Here is a 22,532-nt window from a genome sequence, read left to right as displayed (position 1 = left end):
TCCCCACAGTCCGGTCGATCGGTCGGCGACCCAAGACGTTGCAAAGGCGACCTAAAACTCACACCGATTGGCTCCGTCCTGAGGGTCTTCAGTTCGACTTTATGATTGAAAGTTCGAAGTTTCTTTTTTTTCTTTTTTTTTTCTCGAAAACAAAGTACACTCTGAGTTGATTAGTCGCTGCGAGCCTGGGCGTGTGAGCCAAGAAGAGATATGCACCTAAAAGAACCGCCTCGCGCAACCCTTTTTTCCAGCAAGTCCTGCCGAGCCGTTCCCCAAAAAATGACATCAAGCCGCATGGCGGGGTTAGTGGGGCCTTTGTTTGCACTTAGCTGGGCCGTTAGGGTAGCTTGGTGAAGCTCCGCCGTGGAATCTTCAATTGACTTCAAACGTTCCAGCTCCCATCTGTTTGCGCTCTACCCCCCCTTAACTCGACAACAGAACCAACCCCCTTTCTTTCACATCGGGATGAGATGGAGCAACAAGTGGCAAGGCTCGTAGACAAGGCCTGGGACAAGTTCCAAAGGACACCGGCCGACCAGCGCCTCCGTGAGTGCCTCCCGTTACGGTGTGAAGCTGATACGTGAGCGTCTTGAAGCTTCCCTCGCCTCATAATACCTCTTCGTAGCTTCGTCCGTGACGGCTTCAAACAAGCCGCCGATTCTCTCAGACTGGCGCACTAACACTTGGCAGTGATTGGAATCTCGGGCATCCCGGGCTCAGGTAAGCCACCCCCTCCTTCTCTCCCATCCGCCAAATGACCAAACCTTGGTAACACTAAACACCTAGGGAAAACAACCCTCTCCCAGATGGTCACAACTCGCCTCAACGCCCGCACCGCGACGCTTGACCCTTCTGACCCTTCCCGTGCGGCGCGGCCACCGGCAGCCTTCGTCCCCATGGATGGGTACCACCTCACCCGCGCTCAGCTCTCAGCCATGCCAGACCCGGACACCGCCCACGCCCGCCGCGGCGCCGTATACACCTTTGACGGCGCAGCCTTTCACAGACTCGTCGTTTCCCTCCGCGAGCCCCTGCGCGCCGACTCCTCCCCGGTCTACGCCCCGAGCTTCGACCACGCCATCAAGGATCCCAAAGCCAACGACATCGCTGTCCAGCCCTACCACCGCATTGTCATCTTCGAGGGAAACTACCTCGCTCTCGACAAGCCGCCGTGGAGCGACGCTGCGAAGCTTATGGACGAGCTTTGGTTCGTAGATGTCGACTTCGAGGTCGCGAGAAAACGCCTGGTTCGCAGACACGTCAAGGCCGGTATTGCCAAGGACGAGATCGAGGCCGATAAGAGAGCAAGGGAGAATGACTTAGTCAACGGAAAGGAAATTGTAGACTACCGTCTAGATGTCCATGAGGTAATTGTCAGTCGGGAAGACGACGAATGGGTTCATTCATGAATGGGGATCGTAGGTCAGCGGTTGCAACATGCCGTTCAGTGAAAGGGTGCTTGGTCCACCTATTTTCAGCAGAACTGATGGAGAGACTCAATTATCTGATGTCTATCCTCTTATGACAGTTTCGTTCGGAGATGACCCCGGCTATTCCGGGATTATCTCAGGCTCGAAAAATCTCTCGTTGCGAACAGACACCTTTCGATCGCCTGACTTGGTGATGTCACTCTGCCTAAAGCCTCATTTCTCTCTGCCGTTCCAAGCCGCCTATGCAATCTTCTCAACAAGTATCCATCGTATCCTCCATGTCATTCACGATCATGTTGGCGCCGCATCACTCAGAAACCTTTCCGGTAAAGCTGCCAGCGAACTTGGCGCCGCTGTATCCAGTGGCAAACATTGAGCTCTCCAGTCCTCTCCGCTTACGGTTCTGACCGGGAATCTGTTGACAAGCCTGACTCTGCGACTGTGGCTCCAGCGATTGATTGCCAGGCGAGACTGAACTGCTTGCCTGGTTCCCATTGAAGTCGGTGACGCAGTTGGCTGGATGCATGGAAGTTTGACCAACATGCGCTCCGGGTCCATTGGATGTTCCACCGAGGCTGATGTGATAAGTTACGCTCATAGAATGCACAATACCAGCCGGTTGGTACTGCTGAATGCCGGGGATCACGGGCTGAGCATGCATCTGATAGTTGTAAGCGACATTGGGTTGGGCTGTGGACGGAGTAGTCATGAGAGGTGAAGTCATCCCCGGCAATGCCATATGAGGAAATGGCATAGAAGCGAGCAATCCTTGATCGCCGTGGGCATGAAATCCGTAAGCATGGCTGTGATGGCCCTCAGCATGCTCTACAGGAGCTGTAGTGGGTGTCGTTGCGGGTGATATCATGGAGGCGGGCTGCGTAGGCGCCTCGCAGGGTGCCGCATAAGTTGACTCTTTTGCAGAATCATGCTGCTTCACCGTAGCAGTGGTATAGGCAGTGGCAACAGTTGGAACAGACTCCACCATGTTGAAAGCAGGAGCTGGAGCGTTTATCGTCTTTCGAGACTGCTGATTGGTAACAACAGTCGAAGGGCGTTCATCCTTGGGCGAAGGCTGGAATTCGATCGTAGAATCGTTCGAACCATTGGGGACTGCAGCTCCACCGTCTCGGTTCTCTAAAACCACAGACGCCTCGGCCTTCTCATCAAGCGTAGCCTGAACAGATGCGGCCTCGATTTCGATGCTGGCGACCACATCATCCAACTTCAGAGCTTTTTGGGTGGTATGGGCGGTGTGACCGGCACTGATCTCCTTCAATGAAAACTTCTCAGTTTCCTTGCTAGGCGCGGCAGTACCTTCGGTGTTCTTCTTGGCGTTGTCATCGAGCTTGACTTCAGTCTTGTAGGCAACGGTCTCGTCGTTCTTTTCCTCCAAAGACAGTTCCTTGCGGGCTTGAGCCAAGGAATTGGCAGAGGTGGCGGCAGCTGCCTTCTGGCACTGTACTGCCATTGGCAATCCAGGCATTGCGATTCGAGATTCTTCTGCCTGCTGCTGGGCTTTTTTCCCCGCTAGGAATTCCATCAACTTGGCACTATCATGAGTGGACGGCGAGTACACTGGCGTGTTCTTCTTTCCGAGAGCCACCACTTGGTTCAGCGGGACATTGATGTCCCTGATACCAGGAGGAGCCTCACCAGAAGTACGTCGCTCCAGAAGCTCTTGCGCACTGTATCGAACCTTGTTCCGATTGGCCTTGTACATTTCGGCATCCTTGACGTTGTCGAGTGAAAGGTTCTTGAAAGCGTCCGCCATGACATCCGCAATGTCTTTTGAGTTGTAGGAGGTGTCGGCCCCAGACTTCCTGGACAACTTGCCGATCTCAGTCGCCGGCTTCGACTCGCTCTTTTCCCGTGGACTGTTTGCAAACCCCTCAACGGGTGCCGTCGAGACATTTGGCTCTGGCTGAGTCGGTCCCTCCCGGTCAGCTGTCTTCTCGGCGTTAGAGGCAGTCTCGGACTCGGCAGTCGTCTTGGTGTTTGCCGTGGGCAGGCCATGGACATAACCAACGACTCTTTGCAGATTGGCCGCACGCCGCTGGAATTCTGAGGCTGTAGTCTCATCTTTGAACTTCAACTTGTATGAAGCCTTCTCAGCGCCTGAGTCAAAGCAGACGACACAAAGGTTGCTCTTCTGAAATTGGAGGAGGTACGATCTCATGCTGTGACGTTTGACGACACCATTCGGAAGCGTCATGACGAAAAGGCATTTGCCATCGATGTCTTGTGCAGTCTGATGAACTGCGAGTTCTACCGAGACCTCACAGTCTTTGCCCTGCTCGGAAATTCGGATGTTGCAGAAACCCGACCAGTAATCCAAAACTTGGTCTCCTGAGTCACCCCGCTCAGTTCTTAGGCCATCTTTCGTGGTGCTGGCATGGGGGACAGAAGAATGAAGAGCATCATGGCCATGGACGGTAAGAGGAACCACTTTGTCCCTCTCCTGATTAATATCGGAGCCACTCATCATGGCTTGCTTCGGAACTTGGACGGAGGCTTCCTTTCTAGCTCCGTGATTATTCGATGTGGTAGTCTCTGCGGTTTTCTTTGCTCTTAGGTGGGGAGGCACGGTATTCTTGGGGACAACTGCCGTGGCAGGTGATCGTGTATTGGTAGCTCCGCCTGCGTTGTTGGGGGCAGTGATGGCGTTTGTAGCAACGGCCCTGCTAGATGGAAACCGATGAACATGGGCGCCAGGGGGGAGCACAATACCATTGTGACTGGTCTTCATCCCTTGGAAGGTTGACCTGTCATCTTGTTAGTCAAAGCCGAGTCAGAGAGAGGGAACAGCGCTTACAGAGGGCGACGGTGCTCTGCCATAAAGTCTCTGGAAGGGCCTGCGGTCGGTCGGTAAACGCTGGGGCCGCCGAGATCATTCAGATCTTTGACAGTCATGGCCTCTGCATCGTCGATACCATTTTTCGCCATCGCTAGACACTCATTAGTGGGATATTCTACTAGTATCAGTGGACAGGCATGCCTTGATAGCCCGTAAGAGCCTCACTGTGCTCAGTGGCACGAACGATACGACGCGGGCGAGGCGGGATAGCTCTCGGGTTGGGAGTGTCGTCAAGTGGCAGCTCATCGATACGAACAGTACCAAGGTCAGCCTTTTAGACGTTAACAATCAAAACTTGAGGATCGCACTGCCTGATTGCTAAGATACTGACCATCATTCCGCGTTTGATTGCCTCATCTGCAGCGTAAACGTCAGGGCCGGACTGTCTGAAAGCGTTGGCCTGAACACGCAGACTCGGCATTCTGTCGGCACGCCGCTCACTTTGGTCACCCCAGGAACCCATAGTTAAAACCCGGACACGGTGGGTTTCAACCTTGAGATCTGGCTTGATTCAAGTGGTAAAATCGTGATCTGGCAATATTAGATGCAGTCCTAAGGTTGACAGATGAGAAGAAAACATGAAAAGAAGCAGTCTTAGAACGAAAATTGGATAGGGAACGCCATATTAGGACCAAAATGTTTTGCAAAGTAATTATCTTACCGATTGGATGTGAAAGTGATTTGTACTGTTTTGCTTGACAGTTCTTTCTGGTCAGGCAGTGATACTGTCACTGGTGGTTGAAATAGCCAAGGTTAGAGTAAAGAAGATAGATACCAGGCCGGGGCTTGATACTAAAAAAACAGACTTCTCGGGATGTCGGGAGAGGGAGTTCTGATTTCTTGATGAAATGTGGATTTCGTGTTACCTGTGAAAGTTGTGGAAGAGTGGAAAAGTGGAAGTGGTAGTGTGTAGATGAGAAAGGTCAGGAAGAAAATGGGTTAGTATGAGAGATGGCTGGTTGTGGAAGGAAAACACCCGAGACTTTTAGAGGGAAGGAAGAAGGCGGCAGTAGACTGGGAGGTACCTTCCTGTTGAGTGGCAGTGTCTGCTCTCAAGGCAACAGTGAGAGGCGGATGCCACTGTTCCCTAGGTAATTTCCAGCAGACGAGGGTTAAGATGTTTGCTCCCCAACACTTTCTAAGCAAGAAAACAGATGTACGAATCCCTCATTGAGGACTAAAGCATGAGAGGAAAAGATGCAGACATCTGTAGACTTGTTGACTTAATAGTGATGTGTATGAGTTGTGACTTCAGAAAGCACTTAAGGAGATAAAGATGTACTTTATCCTGTTCCTATTTCTTGTACTAACAGCTTCATAAATAAGCTGGTTCCATTACAAGGACCTGAGTTTAATTATAGACATGTCGGGTTTCCTGGACAAGAGCATTTCTCCTTCTCTTTCTACAAATCGTTGACACACTCCTTGCGACCTGGGGCAGCAGACGAGGAGCATTGCTTCAGCCAGCGATAGGATATAGCCAGACACAAAGACCAGCATCATTAAATGCAAGAAAACGAGCAGTTGTAGGGTACAAGAGATTATTTCAGACACGAGACAAGGTTGATGGCACTGAAACATGATGAATAGAAAGCACGTTGAGAGCGGCGAAGATATAGAAACAGTAGATCACTACCTATCTTCTTCAAAATTTGTTCTAGACAGAAAAGACGAAACATGGATTCGAAACACGTCGGTCAAATAACATCACACATCACCAAGGCCCATAAAACTGTGTGTAAAGGCAAACCATGCCATCGTCGTTAACTCATATCATGCCGTCCTGTCTAATAGTACAATGCTCCTCGTGCCTTTTGGTATTCTCCCCATTTCCATACGTGGTATATAAAAACCCAATCCCTTATTTCGCAGCAGCATCCTTGGGGGGACCGTTGAGGCCTTCGACGCCCTGGCGGCCAACGCTGCTCAAATCCACGTTGGCCTTAGACGCGGGCTCACGAAGGCCAGAGGTGGCAGCCGTGTCGCGGCCGATGGGGGCCTCGGCGTTGCCGCCGCTGCCAACGTTGACCTTGGTGGCGTCGGCCGACTGCCAGTCGGAGGCGACGGGGGGCTGCTCGGGGAGGGGGAGGTTGGACTGGACCTCATTGATCTTGTCGGCCTTGGACTGGGTCATTTTGGTGGTATTGGTGGTCTAGGGAGGATGGGTGTTAGCGTATGTGGCTGTGAGATTAGTCGGGTGGGAATGGCATGTAACTCACGGTAGTTGATTCGTTGGATGGGACTCTGTCAAAAGAGTAAAACTCGGAAATTTGGTTTGATCGAAAGGTCTTGATCGGGTTGTGTTGATGTGATGTGATAACGGAGAAGAAGGGTGTTGAAGAGCTCTTCAAGGCCCGTCTTATATGCAGATCGAGCCGTCTGTATGAGCTTCAGGTCGGCGGGCTGGGTTCGAGCTCTTGGGGCGCTGACGTCAATGACGTCAAGCAGGTGTAATTTTTGCGGCTCTTTGCACCCTTCTTGCGCGGAATCGGTGGGGAACGCCTGATGTTCATCGACGATTGTCGCGGGAAGTGGAGAACTCTAATGACGAATGGGCCATCAATGACACAAAACGCCCAGGAACAAATGCTCCAAAGGCTTCCAAGGGAAAGATATCAGAGTGGTACACTAGCTTTTTCCCCATTCAGATGCATGTTTGTAATGGGGAGTTGGTGTTTGCTATGGAGGGGGTTTAGTTCGTAATCTTGTGCCGTCTCCTCATCCCTGAACGCCAAAAATCTCAGCAAGCCAGCCCAGGCCCCGATCCTTTCCCGAAGTGCAAAAGCCGCCATGGCCATATCGACGTTTTTGATGTGCACCGCTTGTTATCTTCATCCCAGCTAAATCCCCGTCTCTGCCGTTCCCAAACGTGCCTGGGTTAGGCCATCCTCTTGTCGGTTTCAGCCGACGTCGCCTTGTCTCCTATGTCGGGATTAAGGTAGTCGGAGTCCTCTGCTGCCTCGTACTCTTGAATCAGGTCTGACACAACCTCTCGGGCCTCATCGAATTCGTCCAGATTCTCTGCGAATGGTGCCGTCTTCTTGTACCCTTCCATGAAGGCATTGCGCTTGCGCATGCCGTCGTACTGTCTCAGGATTCTCTTGAACAGCTGGGAAAATGTCAGCTTGCGCTATAGTCAATGTGATGGTGTACGCGAAGATACTCACAGTCGCAATGCTTGTGTGATTTGCCAGCATCAACCCACTGACACGGTGGGCCATGGGGATGTAGGGGCTCCGCTTGGTCAGGGCCACTTGGATGCTGGCCGGGCCCCAGGGGATAAATGTCGCCAGTCGCCGTTCCCGGATTCTCAACAAGCTCTTGTGGACGTCTGTAGGGTCCACTTCGCCCTGGATGACGTTCAGAATGGAAATGTAGCAGCTTTTCTTCCCTGGTTGGGTAGAAACCATGCGGTTCTTGGGCTGCAGCAATCTCCGCATGACGTCCAGCACTGTGGTCTTGCGCACGGTCTTGGCCTGCTCGACCTGATCGCCTGTGAATGGAGTGTATGCTGTCATCAAGAAGTGGCACCGCGGTGTGGGAATCAACGAGGCCAGGATGCTGACTAGATCGTTGTGCATGTATCCCGGATATCTGAGAGTTGTCGTGCTGGCAGACATAACAGTCGAGACCTGACAAGTTCAAGTCAGTCTAGGACTCGCAAGGACGAAGACGCAAAATATACCAGTTGATTTGTCTGAGCAAAAGAGGGCTCTTGGACGTGCAGTCTGTCGGCTGCAATGCGTGAGAGAGCTCCGTTGTCAAGTACCACGACCGAATCGGCGTTCTGCGTTAACCTTCTCATGGCAAGGACGCTGTTGTATGGGTGAACAACGACGTCTCCGGCGTTTGTGGTATCGGGAAAGACAGAGTAGGTCTGGATAATCTTCTTGGGGAATCGGTCGTTGAGTCGCTCGAGGAGGAAAGAACCAAGACCAGATCCGGTACCGCCTGCAATGGAGTGCAGCATCATGAAGCCCTGGAGAGAGTCAGCAACGCCCAGGCAGCTGGCTAGATGCAAGATGTGCGCACTTCCAGCGAGTCACTACCATCAGCCTCGCGGTCAATCATCTCCATAATATCCTCGTAGACGACCTCGCCCGTCTGGTAACCGTCACCCCAGTTGTTCGCCGCGCCAACTCCATTTTTGCCAACGTAAAAGTTCTCCGGGTTGTAGATGTTCTTGTAGGGTCCCGATTGAATACCTTGGATGACCTGTGACTTGTCAGTTTGACTGGGCCCTCTCTCAAACCTATCAGAACACAAACCCTCGGTTCCAGGTCGACCAGAATAGCTCGCGGGATGTATCTTGTGTCGTCACTTTGGTAGTAGAAAACGTCTTTGCGATCGCCACCCTCAGTTGCGAAGTCTTCGAGGTTTCCGTCCTGGTTGATGCCGTGCTCTTGACAAAGTTGTTGCCAGAATTGGCTTCCAACTGTGCAGTGTCAGTTTCCGTGTTGGGCATTTGCCCTTCTTTTGGGGCTCGATCGTTGGGCTATGCCACATTGGTGGCATGATGGAGTTACTGACTGCTGTTGCCGCATTGTCCGGCTTGGACGGTGATGATCTCCCTGTAGTGTCTCGTCAGAATCAAAACTAAAGGAACAGAGTGATTCGCGACTCACCTTGGCATTTTGCAGTATGATGGCGGGGCTTTGACGACGTTGGGCTTCCATAAACAGTGAGCTCCAAGGAATCGTGAGATGTTGGACGCGACCACCGGGCGCTTATCGATAAGAAACACGCGAGGCGCGTTCCGATTGAGTTACGTAAGGTAGTGTGGCAGGGAGACAAGATGCCCAAATAAGTGACAAGCCACACCTCAAAGACTTAAATAATGCATCTCCATTTCTTTCATTCACGATGAAACAGCCCACGCAGGCTAGTCAGGGCCGATCTTTGGTCTTTGTTCATTGCACCATGTCGAAACTGGCCTACCGCCTACATCGTAGATTCGTATGGCTTCTTTCGGCGGCCTCTTCACATTTTGTACGTTATTGGGGTACCACACACAGGTTCTCTTACTTGTCCGATGAAATTAACTTGCCAAGGGAACTGCACCTCTAAACGGATTTCTCGGCTGCCTGCGGATATTCGCTCGTATCATTTGCCTCTTTTCGTTGCGGCTATTGTCGTCGTCGTCGTTGTCAAATCTCACCAAAGTTACTAAACAAGCAAACCAGGTAATCAAGCTGCGCTATCTCGACGGAGTCCAACGTCTCAGATCTATCCGAACCCCTATTGAATGTCCCCACGGCTCGCCCTTGCGGTATGCGCGGAGCAGGCGTATAGCAAAAGACACCGGTCCATTATTGCGGGATTTGCGTCGTCCGTAATTGAGATCATTTCGAAGTCGCACAGCTGTTGAAGCCTCGGGTTGGACGCAATCTAGGCAGAGAGGGGCCCTTGTCGGACCTCATGTAAGGCGGGAGGGAGCTCGATCCTGTCCACCGGCGCTCACAGCTGCACGGTGCACCTTCTGCTTCCCCCTACATACGGATACAGAGTACACGTACAGTGGTAAATGCGTCCTATCTTTGACGCAAAGTGCCTGCCCACCTATATACGTTAGGTTAGGCAGTGGATGTATCTGTACCTTCAGGTGAGCTAAAGTCGGCGGGATGGAACCGGAAGCACGAAGCCTAAAAGCCAAAGGTCATTTGGCACCTCATCGGGCCAGCTGACCGGTAATGTTGGTGCCGTCTGTCAAGCTCCAGCAGCTGCACTACACCACACCACCCGTTCAGTGAGGGAGCCAGCCACTAAAGACTTGGGCGGGACATGAGACTACAGAGGGGAACGGCTGGGTCGTTTTACCTCCACCATGTCACCCCCCTATTCGCGCCCCCGTATGCCCATTGGCTCGGAGCCAAAAAAGCAATTAAGCCTCGCCCTCCACTAACGGTGCAACTTGACTGGGGAATTGCAGCTGCCACAAGGATCGCTGGTCTTGGACCCTCCCGTTCTCCCTCGCTGCACGACGACCATACCCCATCGCCATCCCTCCCTGTCTCTCTCCCCAAAATCCCCAACTCAAAGGTGCTTGCTTGCTTACCAGAACACCGCAACTGCAACAATACCGATCTTCCATCAACCCTGCAGGGCCTGCAGAAGCAACCTCAGCCCAACCTTTTTTCTTCTTCTTTTTTGCTTTGGTCCTGCCACATTTTGATGATCTGTTGCCAAAAACTGCCTGTCGATTTTTCGAGTAGCTTTTCCCTCAATCACGGTAATCGTTCATACCAGTGGACGCCGTTTTTGTCTCGGTTTAGCTTCATTGCTCCCTGACTGCCCGGCAGCACTCTTATCTCGAACGCGATTTCGAGACACCCGACTTACCCCTACGGACGGCCCAGTCTCACGAACACACGAACCCAACCCCTTGTTGGGCTGATTGTCTCTCATTCTGCGACGACAACTATCACGATCAAGACGCTGTACGAGCCATGGTTGCAGAGCTCAAGCCATTCTCCAACCTTCAACAACACACTTCGATTCACCGATCCTAACATCAATCTCAACCTTTCAGCGACTCGCCTTCCTACGCTTTACACACATTCGTCGCTATGACGGACCCGAGACGAGATGAATCCATCTCACCAATGACAAGAAGCCCTCACGCGTCGTCTACCGCTGTCAAGGGCCAGACAGACGCCCTCGCCCCCCCTGCTCCTCCGCCTAAAGATGGTCCTCCTCCACCTCCTCCAAAGGACCTTTCGACGCCGAGAAACTCTTCCCATATCCCGTTCGATGCTGCGATCGAGGCAAGAGACTACATAAATGGGGGAGCGCCCCACGACGACGTATCGCCTCTCCAGAACGGCAAGCGACCGACACTTCCCACCCTCAATTCGACAGAGAGCGCACGTCAAACCCCGAGCGGTCTGCCGAGAATGCCCGAAGACGGAACATACTCTCCCGAGCCAGCGTCACCGACTGACCGTCGAAGCGTACAATTCGCTCGTACAGACCAGGTCCTGGAGGCCCCGGCCAGCCATTCGCGACAGCCATCGTGGGAAGATGGTGGAAAGTCAATTGGTTCGGCCTTCATTATCAAGTTGAAGCAGCTTACTGGATCTGGTAGCATGCAGACCCTCAAGACAAGCAGCTCTGGCAACTTGAACGATAATGGCACGCCGCCGTCCATGGGAAGCTCACCAACCACCGGGCAGTTCAGGTCTAGAATACCTCACACGCTCGAGGAGGATGGAGGCAGTGATGCGGATGCGGACGTCGAGGAGACGGCTGATGAAGGGGCTGCGTCGGATGCTGCCAAACCCAAGAAGAAGAGACGAATGCGTCGCACCAAGAAACACCAGTCGTCTGTTCCGAGCACGCCAAACCTACGGCATCTACCCGGCCCAGACTCGCCTGTCGGATATGGTCGGATGGGCCTGAGAAGGCGCATGAGCATGCCGGACCATGCGGAGCAGCAACATGGCATGTCGGAGGGCGAGGGAAGAGACCAGCTTGCCGGGCCTTCGTGGATCCGCTCTCACCGTGCTCGCGATGGTGACGGGACTGAAAGTCCCGGCGGTGGTGGGCGAAGAATGGGCCACATGCGTCGCATCACCGTCCTCGGAGGCGGTGGGGTTTCGGATGGTGATGCTATTGCGCCTAAGAGGCCCTTCTTTGGCAGCGAAAGGGCATCGACATGGAAGTACGTCAAAAATACCTTGAAGCTTCTTAGGCAGAAGAAGGAGGACCGTTTCGATTTCGCCAAGTCAGCCGAGCTCATGGCCGAGTTGCGAGCCGGGGCCCCTGCTGTTCTTATGTTGGCCAGCATGATCCAGAGGGATGAGCACGGCAACAAGCGAATTCCTGTCCTGCTCGAACAGGTGCGTCTGCGCATAACCGACAGTCAGCCCGAATCCGACGACGATAGCGAGCGACATTGGGTTTTCACGATGAATCTCGAGTACGGCAGCGGTCCGAGTCGGATGAAGTGGACCATCATCAGAACGCTCAAAGACATCTACAACCTGCATGTCCGGTACAAACTTGCGATGAGCAACGATAAGTACTTGCACGGGCGCGCCGATGTAGGAGCCCGACCTAAAATGCCTAAATTTCCGTGGGGCGCCTTCCCATATCTCCGCAGTGCACGCAACAAGGACGACAGCGACGATGACGACGGCGCAAGCCTCCGGGGGGACGATCTAGGAGAAGCAACTGCTGGCGAAGGCACGGCTGCCGAGGGTACCGCTGGAGAGGGCACGGCAAGCGAGTGGGAAGGCGGCCGGGCTGGTCCAGGTGCTAGGAAGAAGTCCCGTCTTGGCATGCTCGGCATGCGTAGGAAGTCCACCGGTTTTACCGAGCCTGGCGAGTCTGGAGGAGAGAACCAAGCGGACCTGGTCCAGGCACGCAAACGATACTTTGAACGGCAACGAAGGGTGTTGGAAAAATACCTGCAGGATATGATCCGCTGGTTGATGTTTCGCGCCGACAGCAATCGTCTTTGCAAGTTCCTGGAGCTGTCTGCCCTTGGTGTGCGTCTGGCTGCTGAAGGCAGCTATCACGGCAAAGAGTGCTATCTTCACATTCAGTCTTCCAAAGGCATGGACTTCCGTCGAGTCTTGACACCCAAGAAGGTCATCGCCCGTCACAGTCGCAAGTGGTTCCTTGTGCGATCAAGTTACATTGTCTGCGTTGAATCGCCCGAAAAAATGAGCGTCTACGACGTCTACCTTGTGGACTCCAAGTTTCGTATTGTTTCCAAGAGAAGCACGCTGAAACAGTTGTCCAAGGGCAAGACAAAGAAGGAGGAGAAGGAGATCGACCTGACAGAAGAGGCCGATGTGGAGAAGCATCACACCCTGACGCTGCATACCGCCGAACGGAAGGTCAAGCTATTCTCGAGAAACCAGCACATCATGAAGCAATTCGAAGACTCTATTGCCGAGATGCTCAAGCAGACCAAGTGGCATGACATCAACCGTTTCGACAGCTTCGCCCCCATCCGAAATGGTGTCTTCGCGCAGTGGCTCGTGGACGGCAGAGATTACATGTGGAATGTGTCTCGCGCAATCAGCATGGCTCGCGATGTCATCTATATCCACGACTGGTGGCTCAGCCCGGAGCTGTACATGCGTCGTCCGGCGGCTATCAGCCAGAAGTGGCGTCTGGATCGTCTTTTGCAGCGCAAGGCCCGGGAGGGCGTCAAGATCTTCGTCATCGTCTACCGCAATGTTGAGGCTGCTATTCCCATAGACTCGGAGTACACCAAATACTCTCTCCTGAACCTTCACCCCAACATCTTCGTTCAGCGGTCTCCGAATCAGTTTAAGAAGAACCAGTTCTTTTTTGCTCACCACGAAAAGCTCTGCATCGTCGACCACGATGTGGCTTTTGTTGGTGGTATTGACCTGTGCTTTGGTCGTTGGGACTGTCCGCAGCATCCGATCACGGATGACAAACCGACAGGCTTCGAGCATAGTGAGCAACCAAAGGATGCCGAGCACTGCCAACTCTTCCCCGGGAAAGACTATTCCAACCCCCGAGTCCAGGACTTCTTCAAGCTCGATGAGCCATACGAAGAGATGTACGACAGGAGCAAGGTTCCCAGAATGCCATGGCACGACATCGCCATGCAGGTCGTGGGTCAACCGGCCAGAGATTTAACGAGGCACTTCGTCCAGCGATGGAACTATGTCAAAAGAGGCAGGAAGACAACACGCCCCTTGCCATTCCTGCTCCCTCCTCCTGACGTCAAGATGGCGGAGCTCGACGCTCTTGGTCTGACCGGTACTTGTGAGGTACAAATCCTGAGGTCGTCGGCCAACTGGTCTCTTGGAATCGAGCACACGGAGTGCAGCATTCAGAACGCCTACGTTAAGATGATCGAAGACTCCGACCATTTCGTCTACATTGAAAATCAGTTTTTCATCACGAGCACCGAGGCTTTCAACACGAAGATTGTCAATCGCATTGGTGACGCACTGGTCGAGCGCATCATCAGGGCCCACGAGAACGATGAAGACTGGAAAGCTTGCATTGTCATTCCTCTTATGCCCGGATTCCAGAACACCGTCGACGAGCAAGAAGGCACCAGCGTACGACTCATCCTCCAGTGTCAATACCGCAGCATCTGTCGCGGAGAAGGGTCAATCTTCTCGCGCCTCCGTGCTGCAGGCATCGAACCGGAGGATTATATCCAGTTCTATAGTTTGCGACAATGGGGCAAGATTGGCGCCCGTAATGCCCTCGTCACCGAGCAGCTTTACATCCACGCCAAGTGCATTGTCGTGGACGATCGAGTGGCGCTCATTGGCTCCGCCAACATCAACGAGCGATCGATGCTCGGAAACCGTGACTCCGAGCTCGCTGCAGTCGTTCGCGACACCGACATGATTTGGTCCACCATGGCCGGTCGACCCTACCGCGTCGGCCGCTTCGCCCACACCCTACGGCTTCGCTTGATGCGGGAACATCTCGGACTAGACGTCGATGAGATCTTGGAAGAGGAGAGACAGGCCGACATGGACCGTCAGGCAGAGTATGAAGCGGAGATGGATCAGATCTATGCAGACGATACGGAGTCGCCCCCTATTGCTGGTTCAAGCGGCCAGCACGCGGAAGGGAAGTCGGCAAAACCGGCGATGCCAGGCCAAACTCCCAGCTTCAACCATGATGCTGTCACAGAGCCCGGTGAAGTGGTCGAGGAGGATTCGTCTGTGTCTTCGTCTAAGGGCAAAGAGCGTGATGACCGTGTGACCGGAAATGAAGCTCACGCCATGGACATTGCCGGGTATGGTAATGACCACTGGAAGGATGCCGCTCAACGTGGGCTCGACCAAGGACGCGACTCTATCATCGTCAACGGCCGCGAGGTTCTTGTTCGCGATGTACACACAGAAGGGAAGGGCACCTTGGAGTCGCCAATGCAGCCACACGAGCGAAAACCGTCGACCGATCACCACGCGGAGGAGGAAGGCGGTGTCAGTAACGACGCTCTACCGCCGATCCCCGCTCTCAACAGACGGACCACCGACCAGCTTGGTCTGCCTCGCACGGCGGGACTGCCCACTTTGCCTGCTGTGGACGACACGGATATCGGTGGCCCTCCTGTTCACCTGGACCAGAGTGGCCAGCCAACCAACGGGCCGCTGCATCCTCTGGCTGCCGACATCAGGCCCGCACACATCGATAAGGACTGCATGCGCGATCCAGTCAACTCGTCCTTCTTCGATGACATCTGGAACAGAGTGGCGGAGAACAACACCAAACTGTACCGCCGCGTCTTCCGCTGCATGCCTGATTCAGAAGTACTGACGTGGCCCGACTACCGCGAAGCCGTGTCCTATTCGGAGCGGTTCAGAGAGAGCATGGAAGGAAAGACAAGGACGGACGACGGGGACTCCAACTTGAACCGTCATCAGTCTCCCGTTACGGGCGGAGGTGCCGGCGTTGGGGCGCCAGGTCCTGGAGCCATTGTCGATGCTGCCACGGAGAAGGCGGAAGAGAAACTACACCTCAAGCCCAATCACTCGAACCACCCCCGGATCGTCATCCCCGGAGATGACCACGAGCTGAATGAGAAGAATGAGCACCCTGGCTCAAGATCCGGGCCCAACGCAGACGCAGAGAATTTAACTGCCTCACGACGTCTACAGGATGCCCCGTCGCCTGTCCTCCCCGCTGGAGACGTTCCGTTCCCCGCGTTCGAGACAGGCCCTGCAGCCGATGCTGGCACGCTGGAACCGGCGCGGGAGAAGAGCAGAGAGAGAAGGACGACATTCTCTCCTCTGGAGAAACCGCCTTCTAGGGACGTAAGCACCCCAGCTCAGCAAGCTCAAGGATCGGTTAGACGCCGCCGACGGGCCACTACTAAGGGCAGCCGGCGCGGTATGCCGCCCGAAGAGGTGCTCGGGAGAGCCGAGGCAGAAGAGCTGCTCAGCATGGTCCAAGGACACGTTGTCAACTTCCCTTACGACTGGCTGCTTACAGAAGAGCAGAACGGCAACTGGGGCTTCCAGGTGGATGGCGTAGCGCCCCTGCAAATTTAGTAAGTACCCCCCCCAACCTTGAAAACAAGATGTCGAACTAACAGCCACTGTAGCAACTAGGTGTTATCCAAGGTCGAGAATGGTCTCTTCGACTTGGTGGACAAGACCTCTCTATATGGGTGAATCGTGGCATGCAACACGCATTCAACGGACGGAGTCGGGAAGCGACATCTCATCGTCGGAGGGGGGGGGTCACCATTGCATTATTCTATTCGTGTGGCCTCGGCCCTTGTGTTTTTTTACATGTACTGTACACAGTCTTACTTTACAGCCTTCATTATATCTTTTCGCTCACCCAAATGGCACCTTTGCAGCCTGCCCGGATGACACCGGTCAGCAACCAGTGAGGCTCTGCCTTTTTGGCGTCATGCTCGACGGCGTGGTCGAGGTGTTCCAGCTCTTCGTCGCGAATGCGCCGCAGCGTCTTGATGAGTTCGGTGAATTCGGGTCCGACGTCGTAGCCCTCGGCTTCCCACTCGCTGACCATCTCAAGCAAGGTCCGGATTTGGCTGTTGTAGTGGTCACCAATCTCCGTCTCGACGGCTTCTGTGCACGCCATTGCCGCCTCCCGGCCCATCACTGCCGTGCTCCAACCCAAACCGGTCGACATGAGCTGCCACAGGGGGTAAAGCGCAGTCGGGCGCACTCGGTGCTTGTGAATGAGCGAATTGAACGTCTTGAGGTGGCCCTCCTCTTGTTCGTACATATGTGCCATCAGCGGTCGCAGGTGCGGGTGTCGGTTGACGATCGGAGGGGCCTGGGCAGTATAAATCCGGGTTGCAGCCAATTCCCCGGCTTGGTTGACACGCAACTGGCCACAGTCATCAGCTGTATTTCTTTGGACCGAGCGCAACGATTCAGCTTACCGCAGAGGAAAGGAAATCCCGCTGCTCCAGCGTCAAAGGTTTGAGACGAAGAGGCGCTGCTGCGCCTGTCGCATCAGCCTGCGAGTTGGGGGCAGTGGAAAGCTGTCTACGGGATGAGCAGATAGCGGGCGCTTGCACAATGTGCGCGCCAAGCCTCGCGAGGCCGCTGTAGGGCCTCAACAATGATCGTGTCGACGCCATTGTGTGGGTTGAAGGTGAGTAGCCTCCTACTCGGAGCTCGAACTCGGCCGACGGTAAATGAAGATGTCAATGATATTATGATGGCATCGAACCACTAGACCCTAGCAAGTGCCAAGGCCGCTACTTGTGTTTGATTGGTTGATGTCAGGCCAGATCGGATGAGAGCAGCCCGAAGCTCCGGCTGTCCACCTTTGTGCAGTTGAATGACATGAGTCCAGCCAATCACGCACACGTTTGTAACGACGTTGTCCCAAGGCTGTGAACAGCAGCCAGACTTTGACCTTCTTCCTCTTACTACCAAATCACCCCCTTCCACCTTTTCCCACTCATTCATTGTATTTTACTAATCAGAACGGTGCTTTTAAATTCGGCGCAACCTGAAGCTGTCAGAATTCCTTTGCACATCGATAACCAATTGCGCAAACAAACGCCCAGTCACGAATTCCATAACCTGTCTCCTGCAGGAGCCTGAAGCTACCCCCCTTATACGACTGTCTACCCAGCCTTCCACACCTCATCATGGCCGACATAGACGACGAGCTTCTGGCTCTTGCGGGTGGTGGGGAGTCCTCTGATGAGGAGGAGTTGATGTCAGAGGCCGAGAGCAGGGCGCCATCTGCATCACCACCCCCCAAGGCAGCCGCGAAAAAGTCTGAGGCAAAGAAGGCAAAATCGCGCGTGGGTGGGAACGATTCAGAAGAGGAAGGAGAGGCGTGAGTCTCCCCCGTTACGTCAATTCGCATAGGCGCACATTCCGACAGCCTTCGTCTTGCGCCCTCGTACACTCGAGGCCAGCCAGATTTGTCTTTTTTCTCAACTCAACTCACGTCGCTTCGCCACTTTCGCGCGCTTTGTCTTCTTTTTATTTCTCTTGCTCGCTGCCTATCAATTGCTTCTGCTATCCGCGCATCGCTAACAGAATGCGACTCAGCACTTCACCACCCGGTAGTCCCAACTCGATCGGATCCGCCGCCATGGACGAGTCCGACTCCGAAGCCGAGCCGCACAGGCCTGGCCACGACGATGACGAGGAAGACAAATACCCGGTTGATGGCATGTTCAGGAGTCGTGCCGAGAAGGAACAGGTGATGGCCATGCGCGAGGTGGAGAGAGAATCACTGCTGGCGGAGCGTCAAGCCGAGATCGAGCGCCACCGACAGAATCGCATGCTTCGCCAGCTGGTCAGCAAGCAGGAGAACGAGGAGAAAAAGCAAAAATTGAAGAAACGTAGCGCCGATGCCGCCGATCTTGAAGAGGCCTCGCGTAAGAACTCGCGGCCGCGCACCGAAGGCAAGACGTCTGCGATAGATACGCTGCGTCGCGCGCGTGCGGAGAAGAGCGATCGCGCCCGTCGTCGCGAGGAGGACCGCCAGAAGGGAAACCGGTCGCCGCACGGCGATTACCGAGACCAGGATAGCGATGAAGGAGGTGACTGGGAGGAACGCGATCGCCGTCGTCATCACAAGTCGCGATCGCCCGACGAAGAGATCGTCGCGCGCGCGCTGCCACCTCCTGACATCCGCGATTTCGAGCGTGTCCGCGTCGGAAAGAGTCGTTTCGCCGAGTACTGCTTCAATCCTGGTTTCGAGACAGCCATGATTGGATGCTATGTCCGCATCAGCATCGGCCCCGACCCTAAGACAGGCCAAGACGAGTATCGCATGGCGCGTATTCAATGTGAGTCGGATGTTGCCTTGTTGCGCGACGAACGGATGCTGACCTCTTGCAGCCATCACCGTCGGCAAACCATATGCCATGACTGGCCCGGGTGGCTCTTTCGTTACTGACCAGTATGTTCTGGCCGCTCATGGCAAGGCAGAGAGGCCGTTCCCTTTCATCTTTCTGTCGGATCGGCCATTCAGTGAAGTAAGTCATCCTTTCTGGTTATAGATCTGTCATACTGACATGTGCGCAGCGCGAGTACAACCGATACGAAAAGGTCATCCAGTCTGAAGGACTTAGTCTCCCCAAGAAACAGGTTCTTCTCGACAAGATTGAAGATATCAACGCGCTCATCGCCCACCACCTCACGACGACGGAGATTGACGAGCGCATCCAGCGCAAGAACGCCCTGCGCAAGAAGTTCGATCCCAAGCTCCGTGAGCGTCTCGCCCAGGAGATCGAGGTTGCGCGACTCAGGGGCAACACAGCCAAGGCAGAGGAATTACAGGAACAACTCGACGACCTCAAGACGAATGTTCTCGCATTTAAGACGAGCCTCAGCGACTCGTCGTCAAAACCGAGTACGACGTCGCAGCAGGACCGCCTGGCCAACATCAACCGCCAGCGCCGACTCGAGAACGCCGAGAACGTCCGTAGGGCGCAGCTCAAGGAAAAGGCCGAGGCGCGCAAGCTAGATGCGGCCCTGGAGAGGGGCGAGGACATCAAGAACGATCTTTCGCGGCGGCTGCGGACGAGAGCGAAGTTCATCCACGATGCCAACGACTCTGGCAAGAAGCCCGCGGGCAAGGATAGCAACGCGAGCACGCCTGCGAATGGGACGCCGAAATCCGGGGTTCAGGAGAAGAATCTGCTACCCAACTTGGCCAAGCTCCAGGCCGCAAATCAGGAGAAGAAGGGCATCCCGACTATTCATAAGCCGCTCATGGACGACGACATTATCGGAGCTTTGGATCTCGACATTGACATCGAGATTGATTAGGGGTTCGCTATGAGACCAACACTGTCAACTTGCGCAGGGTATAGGTTGTTTGCCGCATTGCTATTAAAGGGATAGAGGAGGACGGATGGTCTGCACAGGCACCAATCGGCGATTGCCAGGCATGATTTTTGCACCCTCCGAAGCGCAATGGACTGTAGATTAGAGAGCAGAGCCTTCCACGGTACAAGCGAAGCAATTCATACAAGAGAAACGGACAAGAATCAACCTGAACTGTGCGAGGACCCTTTGGCCTCCTCCCCGCCCCCCCTCTGCCTGTCGGTATCCTTCAGCATCCAGAGCCCGAATTGGAAGGGTTGCCGCAACCGCGCTACTGCAGTGCTAGCCGCCAAAGAGCTCCATCCGGGGCGCATTGGCTGCTGTACGTGGGTCACCCGTACTGCATGCCAGCATGATGTCGCTGGCGTCGTCGGCCATTGAATCACTTTACACGATCGCGAGCGGCTAGGGTGACTTAGGCCCGGCCCAGCCGAGAAAGACACCTGGGGTGGCTCGCTGCAAAGGTCTTGCCTACCTTCATCCCTACAATCCACAAAGACCCCGACTTTCCTTTTTATGCGAGCGATCTCGGTTCATGTTCCCCAGTCCCTGTGTTTTTTGTGTTCTCTTGTGCCAACCTTACACACCCCACGTCTCGGCCGCGAACTAGCTCTTGTGACGTCGAGGTTCGAAGGAACGCTCTCTTTCGTTGTGAATTGCTAGACCCATTGGAATCTTGAAGAGAGAAATCGAAACCATCACAGTGGTAGCAGCCCCATAATGGCTTCAGAGACGAAGCCTCTCCTCGCAGAGGAACCCTCCATCCCACTCGGTACCTCTTACTTCGCCCATCTCTCTCTCTTTCTCGTTCTCTGCCTCGCAAAGACTGACCACGACCACCGCAGCGCCCTCATCCGCACCCGAATCCGCATCCTCGTCCACACCCGCCCGTCGCTTTCCACAAGCGATAGCCCACCGCGGCTTCAAGGCACTCTACCCCGAAAACACCCTCCTCGCCTTCCGTGGCGCCCTCGACGCCGGCGCGCACGCCCTCGAGACGGACCTGCACCTGACGCGCGACGGCGTCGTCGTGCTCTCGCACGACGGGAACCTGAAGCGCTGCTTTGGCGTCGACAGGAGGATCAGCGAGTGCGAGTGGGACTACCTGCGGACGCTGCGCACAGTGCAGGAGCCTGGGGAGGGGATGCCGCGGCTGGAGGACCTGTTGGCGTTCCTGGCGAAGGGGGGCGCAGGTAGAGAGCGGATTTGGGTCTTGTTGGACATCAAGGTATAGTATGGTTCATTTGTTCCTTTTGAGAGAGCTAGGAAGAGGGTGTTTTGTAATGGGAGAAGATGATACTGATGAGGAGGATGATGAGGGCCGGCGGTGGGCTGACATTGTGAGGGAACAGACCGACGATCCGCCGGTGGAACTGCTCGAACGCGTGGCCGAGGTCCTGGCCTCGACGCCGGGCCCCGTGCCATGGGAGGAAAGGATCGTCCTCGGCTGCTGGAACGTAAGTTGGCGTCCTGCCATCCTCCCACTTCGCCCCCTCCCTCCGCAATCGAAGAACACACTGACAATCGGCCCACGAAGCAACCCTACATTACCCACGTCCGCTCCATCCTGCCCACCTACCCCGTCACCCTCATCTCCTGGTCCCCGTTCTATGCGCGCGGATTTCTCTCCCCCGCCGAGCCGAACCTGTCCTTCAACATGTTCCAAAAGTCGCTCGTCGGGCCCGCGGGCAAGCTCTTCATACGCGACATCCGGAAGGCTAACAGGCGGCTGTTCGTCTGGACCGTCAACGACGAGGAGTGGATGGAGTGGAGCATCCGTGCCGGCGCGGACGGCGTCATCACGGATGACCCGGAGCTGTTCCTCGAGGTGTGTCGACGGTGGGAGGGCAAGGAGACCGCTGCTGCTGCTGGACACAGATCTGGGTCCGTTGTCGGCGACGTGGCGGCGGGGGAGGAGTCCAACGATGCAAAGGCCGCGAGGAGGGCGGGCCGCGTCCGCGACGGCACCTGGAGGCGGACGCTGAAGTTGTATCTCGAGATCGTGGGTGTACAGGTCCTCGTGGCGGTCCTCACGCCGGTACTGATGCTCGTCGCGCGGTTCGGCGTTGTCGCGCCGGGGCCGAGCACGACCAAGGCGTTGAGGTTGTGAGCGGGGCGGTGCGTGGAGGATAGCGGGGGGGCTGCCGTGACGTACTAACTGCTGGGAATGATGGGCGTTGCGCAGATGTTTGCCTCGTCGCAAGGGCTTGCAGAGCATCCAGGACGAAGGGGGCAGATTTTAGATCAAGAATACAATACGCAAGAGAGACTGGGGGAGGGAGGTTCAACATTCGGTGGGCAGAGGCTACAGAGAGCGCAGTGGCCAAGATATATCTGCGAGACATGTTATTAGGGGGGAAAGACGCAGTGAGCATACTCTAAACGAAGAAAGAGAGGGCTTCCAGACGAGAGGCTCCATATCCAGTTACAGAATCATTTCGAGAATATGACTCCGCT

The 22,532-nt window shown here is 54.9% G+C and overlaps 9 protein-coding genes across 9 annotated transcripts; 5 read left to right on the top strand and 4 right to left on the bottom strand.

Moving 5' to 3' along the window:
• On the top strand, positions 1-1,600 carry CDEST_13836 (Putative phosphoribulokinase/uridine kinase, P-loop containing nucleoside triphosphate hydrolase). Its single transcript, XM_062929992.1, has 3 exons — positions 1-546; positions 691-720; positions 787-1,600. The coding sequence occupies exons 1-3, from the start codon at positions 471-473 to the stop codon at positions 1,407-1,409; spliced, it is 729 nt and encodes a 242-aa protein (XP_062786043.1). The 5' UTR covers positions 1-470; the 3' UTR covers positions 1,410-1,600.
• A 137-nt stretch (positions 1,601-1,737) lies between these two features.
• CDEST_13835 (uncharacterized protein) lies at positions 1,738-4,747 on the bottom strand (the record flags this gene model as incomplete). The annotated part of the gene is made up of 4 exons (XM_062929991.1): positions 1,738-4,192; positions 4,243-4,375; positions 4,450-4,555; positions 4,616-4,747. 4 exons carry the CDS (start codon positions 4,745-4,747, stop codon positions 1,738-1,740), a joined length of 2,826 nt encoding a protein of 941 aa, XP_062786042.1.
• Positions 4,748-6,026: 1,279 nt separating this feature from the next.
• CDEST_13834 (uncharacterized protein) lies at positions 6,027-6,637 on the bottom strand. Its single transcript, XM_062929990.1, has 2 exons — positions 6,504-6,637; positions 6,027-6,436 (listed from the first exon to the last, which is right to left on the bottom strand). Exon 2 carries the CDS (start codon positions 6,416-6,418, stop codon positions 6,146-6,148), a length of 273 nt encoding a protein of 90 aa, XP_062786041.1. The 5' UTR covers positions 6,419-6,436; positions 6,504-6,637; the 3' UTR covers positions 6,027-6,145.
• A 262-nt stretch (positions 6,638-6,899) lies between these two features.
• CDEST_13833 (Putative tubulin) lies at positions 6,900-8,960 on the bottom strand. Its single transcript, XM_062929989.1, has 7 exons — positions 8,910-8,960; positions 8,815-8,855; positions 8,553-8,719; positions 8,317-8,499; positions 7,970-8,263; positions 7,452-7,916; positions 6,900-7,393 (listed from the first exon to the last, which is right to left on the bottom strand). The coding sequence occupies exons 1-7, from the start codon at positions 8,915-8,917 to the stop codon at positions 7,163-7,165; spliced, it is 1,389 nt and encodes a 462-aa protein (XP_062786040.1). The 5' UTR covers positions 8,918-8,960; the 3' UTR covers positions 6,900-7,162.
• A 244-nt stretch (positions 8,961-9,204) lies between these two features.
• CDEST_13832 (uncharacterized protein) lies at positions 9,205-9,622 on the top strand (the record flags this gene model as incomplete). The annotated part of the gene is made up of 2 exons (XM_062929988.1): positions 9,205-9,273; positions 9,336-9,622. 2 exons carry the CDS (start codon positions 9,205-9,207, stop codon positions 9,618-9,620), a joined length of 354 nt encoding a protein of 117 aa, XP_062786039.1. The 3' UTR covers positions 9,621-9,622.
• Positions 9,623-10,239: 617 nt separating this feature from the next.
• Positions 10,240-16,351, top strand: CDEST_13831 (Putative phospholipase D/Transphosphatidylase). Its single transcript, XM_062929987.1, has 2 exons — positions 10,240-16,288; positions 16,343-16,351. Exons 1-2 carry the CDS (start codon positions 10,851-10,853, stop codon positions 16,347-16,349), a joined length of 5,445 nt encoding a protein of 1,814 aa, XP_062786038.1. The 5' UTR covers positions 10,240-10,850; the 3' UTR covers positions 16,350-16,351.
• An 84-nt stretch (positions 16,352-16,435) lies between these two features.
• On the bottom strand, positions 16,436-17,426 carry CDEST_13830 (Putative ubiquinone biosynthesis protein Coq7). Its single transcript, XM_062929986.1, has 2 exons — positions 17,156-17,426; positions 16,436-17,100 (listed from the first exon to the last, which is right to left on the bottom strand). Exons 1-2 carry the CDS (start codon positions 17,354-17,356, stop codon positions 16,567-16,569), a joined length of 735 nt encoding a protein of 244 aa, XP_062786037.1. The 5' UTR covers positions 17,357-17,426; the 3' UTR covers positions 16,436-16,566.
• Positions 17,427-17,625: 199 nt separating this feature from the next.
• Positions 17,626-20,244, top strand: CDEST_13829 (Putative Plus-3 domain, Plus3-like superfamily protein). Its single transcript, XM_062929985.1, has 4 exons — positions 17,626-18,069; positions 18,288-19,033; positions 19,086-19,222; positions 19,272-20,244. Exons 1-4 carry the CDS (start codon positions 17,876-17,878, stop codon positions 20,016-20,018), a joined length of 1,824 nt encoding a protein of 607 aa, XP_062786036.1. The 5' UTR covers positions 17,626-17,875; the 3' UTR covers positions 20,019-20,244.
• A 242-nt stretch (positions 20,245-20,486) lies between these two features.
• CDEST_13828 (Putative PLC-like phosphodiesterase, TIM beta/alpha-barrel domain superfamily) lies at positions 20,487-22,532 on the top strand. Its single transcript, XM_062929984.1, has 4 exons — positions 20,487-20,847; positions 20,921-21,303; positions 21,428-21,532; positions 21,613-22,532. The coding sequence occupies exons 1-4, from the start codon at positions 20,796-20,798 to the stop codon at positions 22,183-22,185; spliced, it is 1,113 nt and encodes a 370-aa protein (XP_062786035.1). The 5' UTR covers positions 20,487-20,795; the 3' UTR covers positions 22,186-22,532.

This window comes from Colletotrichum destructivum, chromosome 9 (assembly GCF_034447905.1).
Source record: "Colletotrichum destructivum chromosome 9, complete sequence".
Taxonomy (NCBI): Eukaryota; Fungi; Ascomycota; class Sordariomycetes; order Glomerellales; family Glomerellaceae; genus Colletotrichum; species Colletotrichum destructivum.
This window is presented reverse-complemented; position numbering and strand designations above follow the sequence as displayed.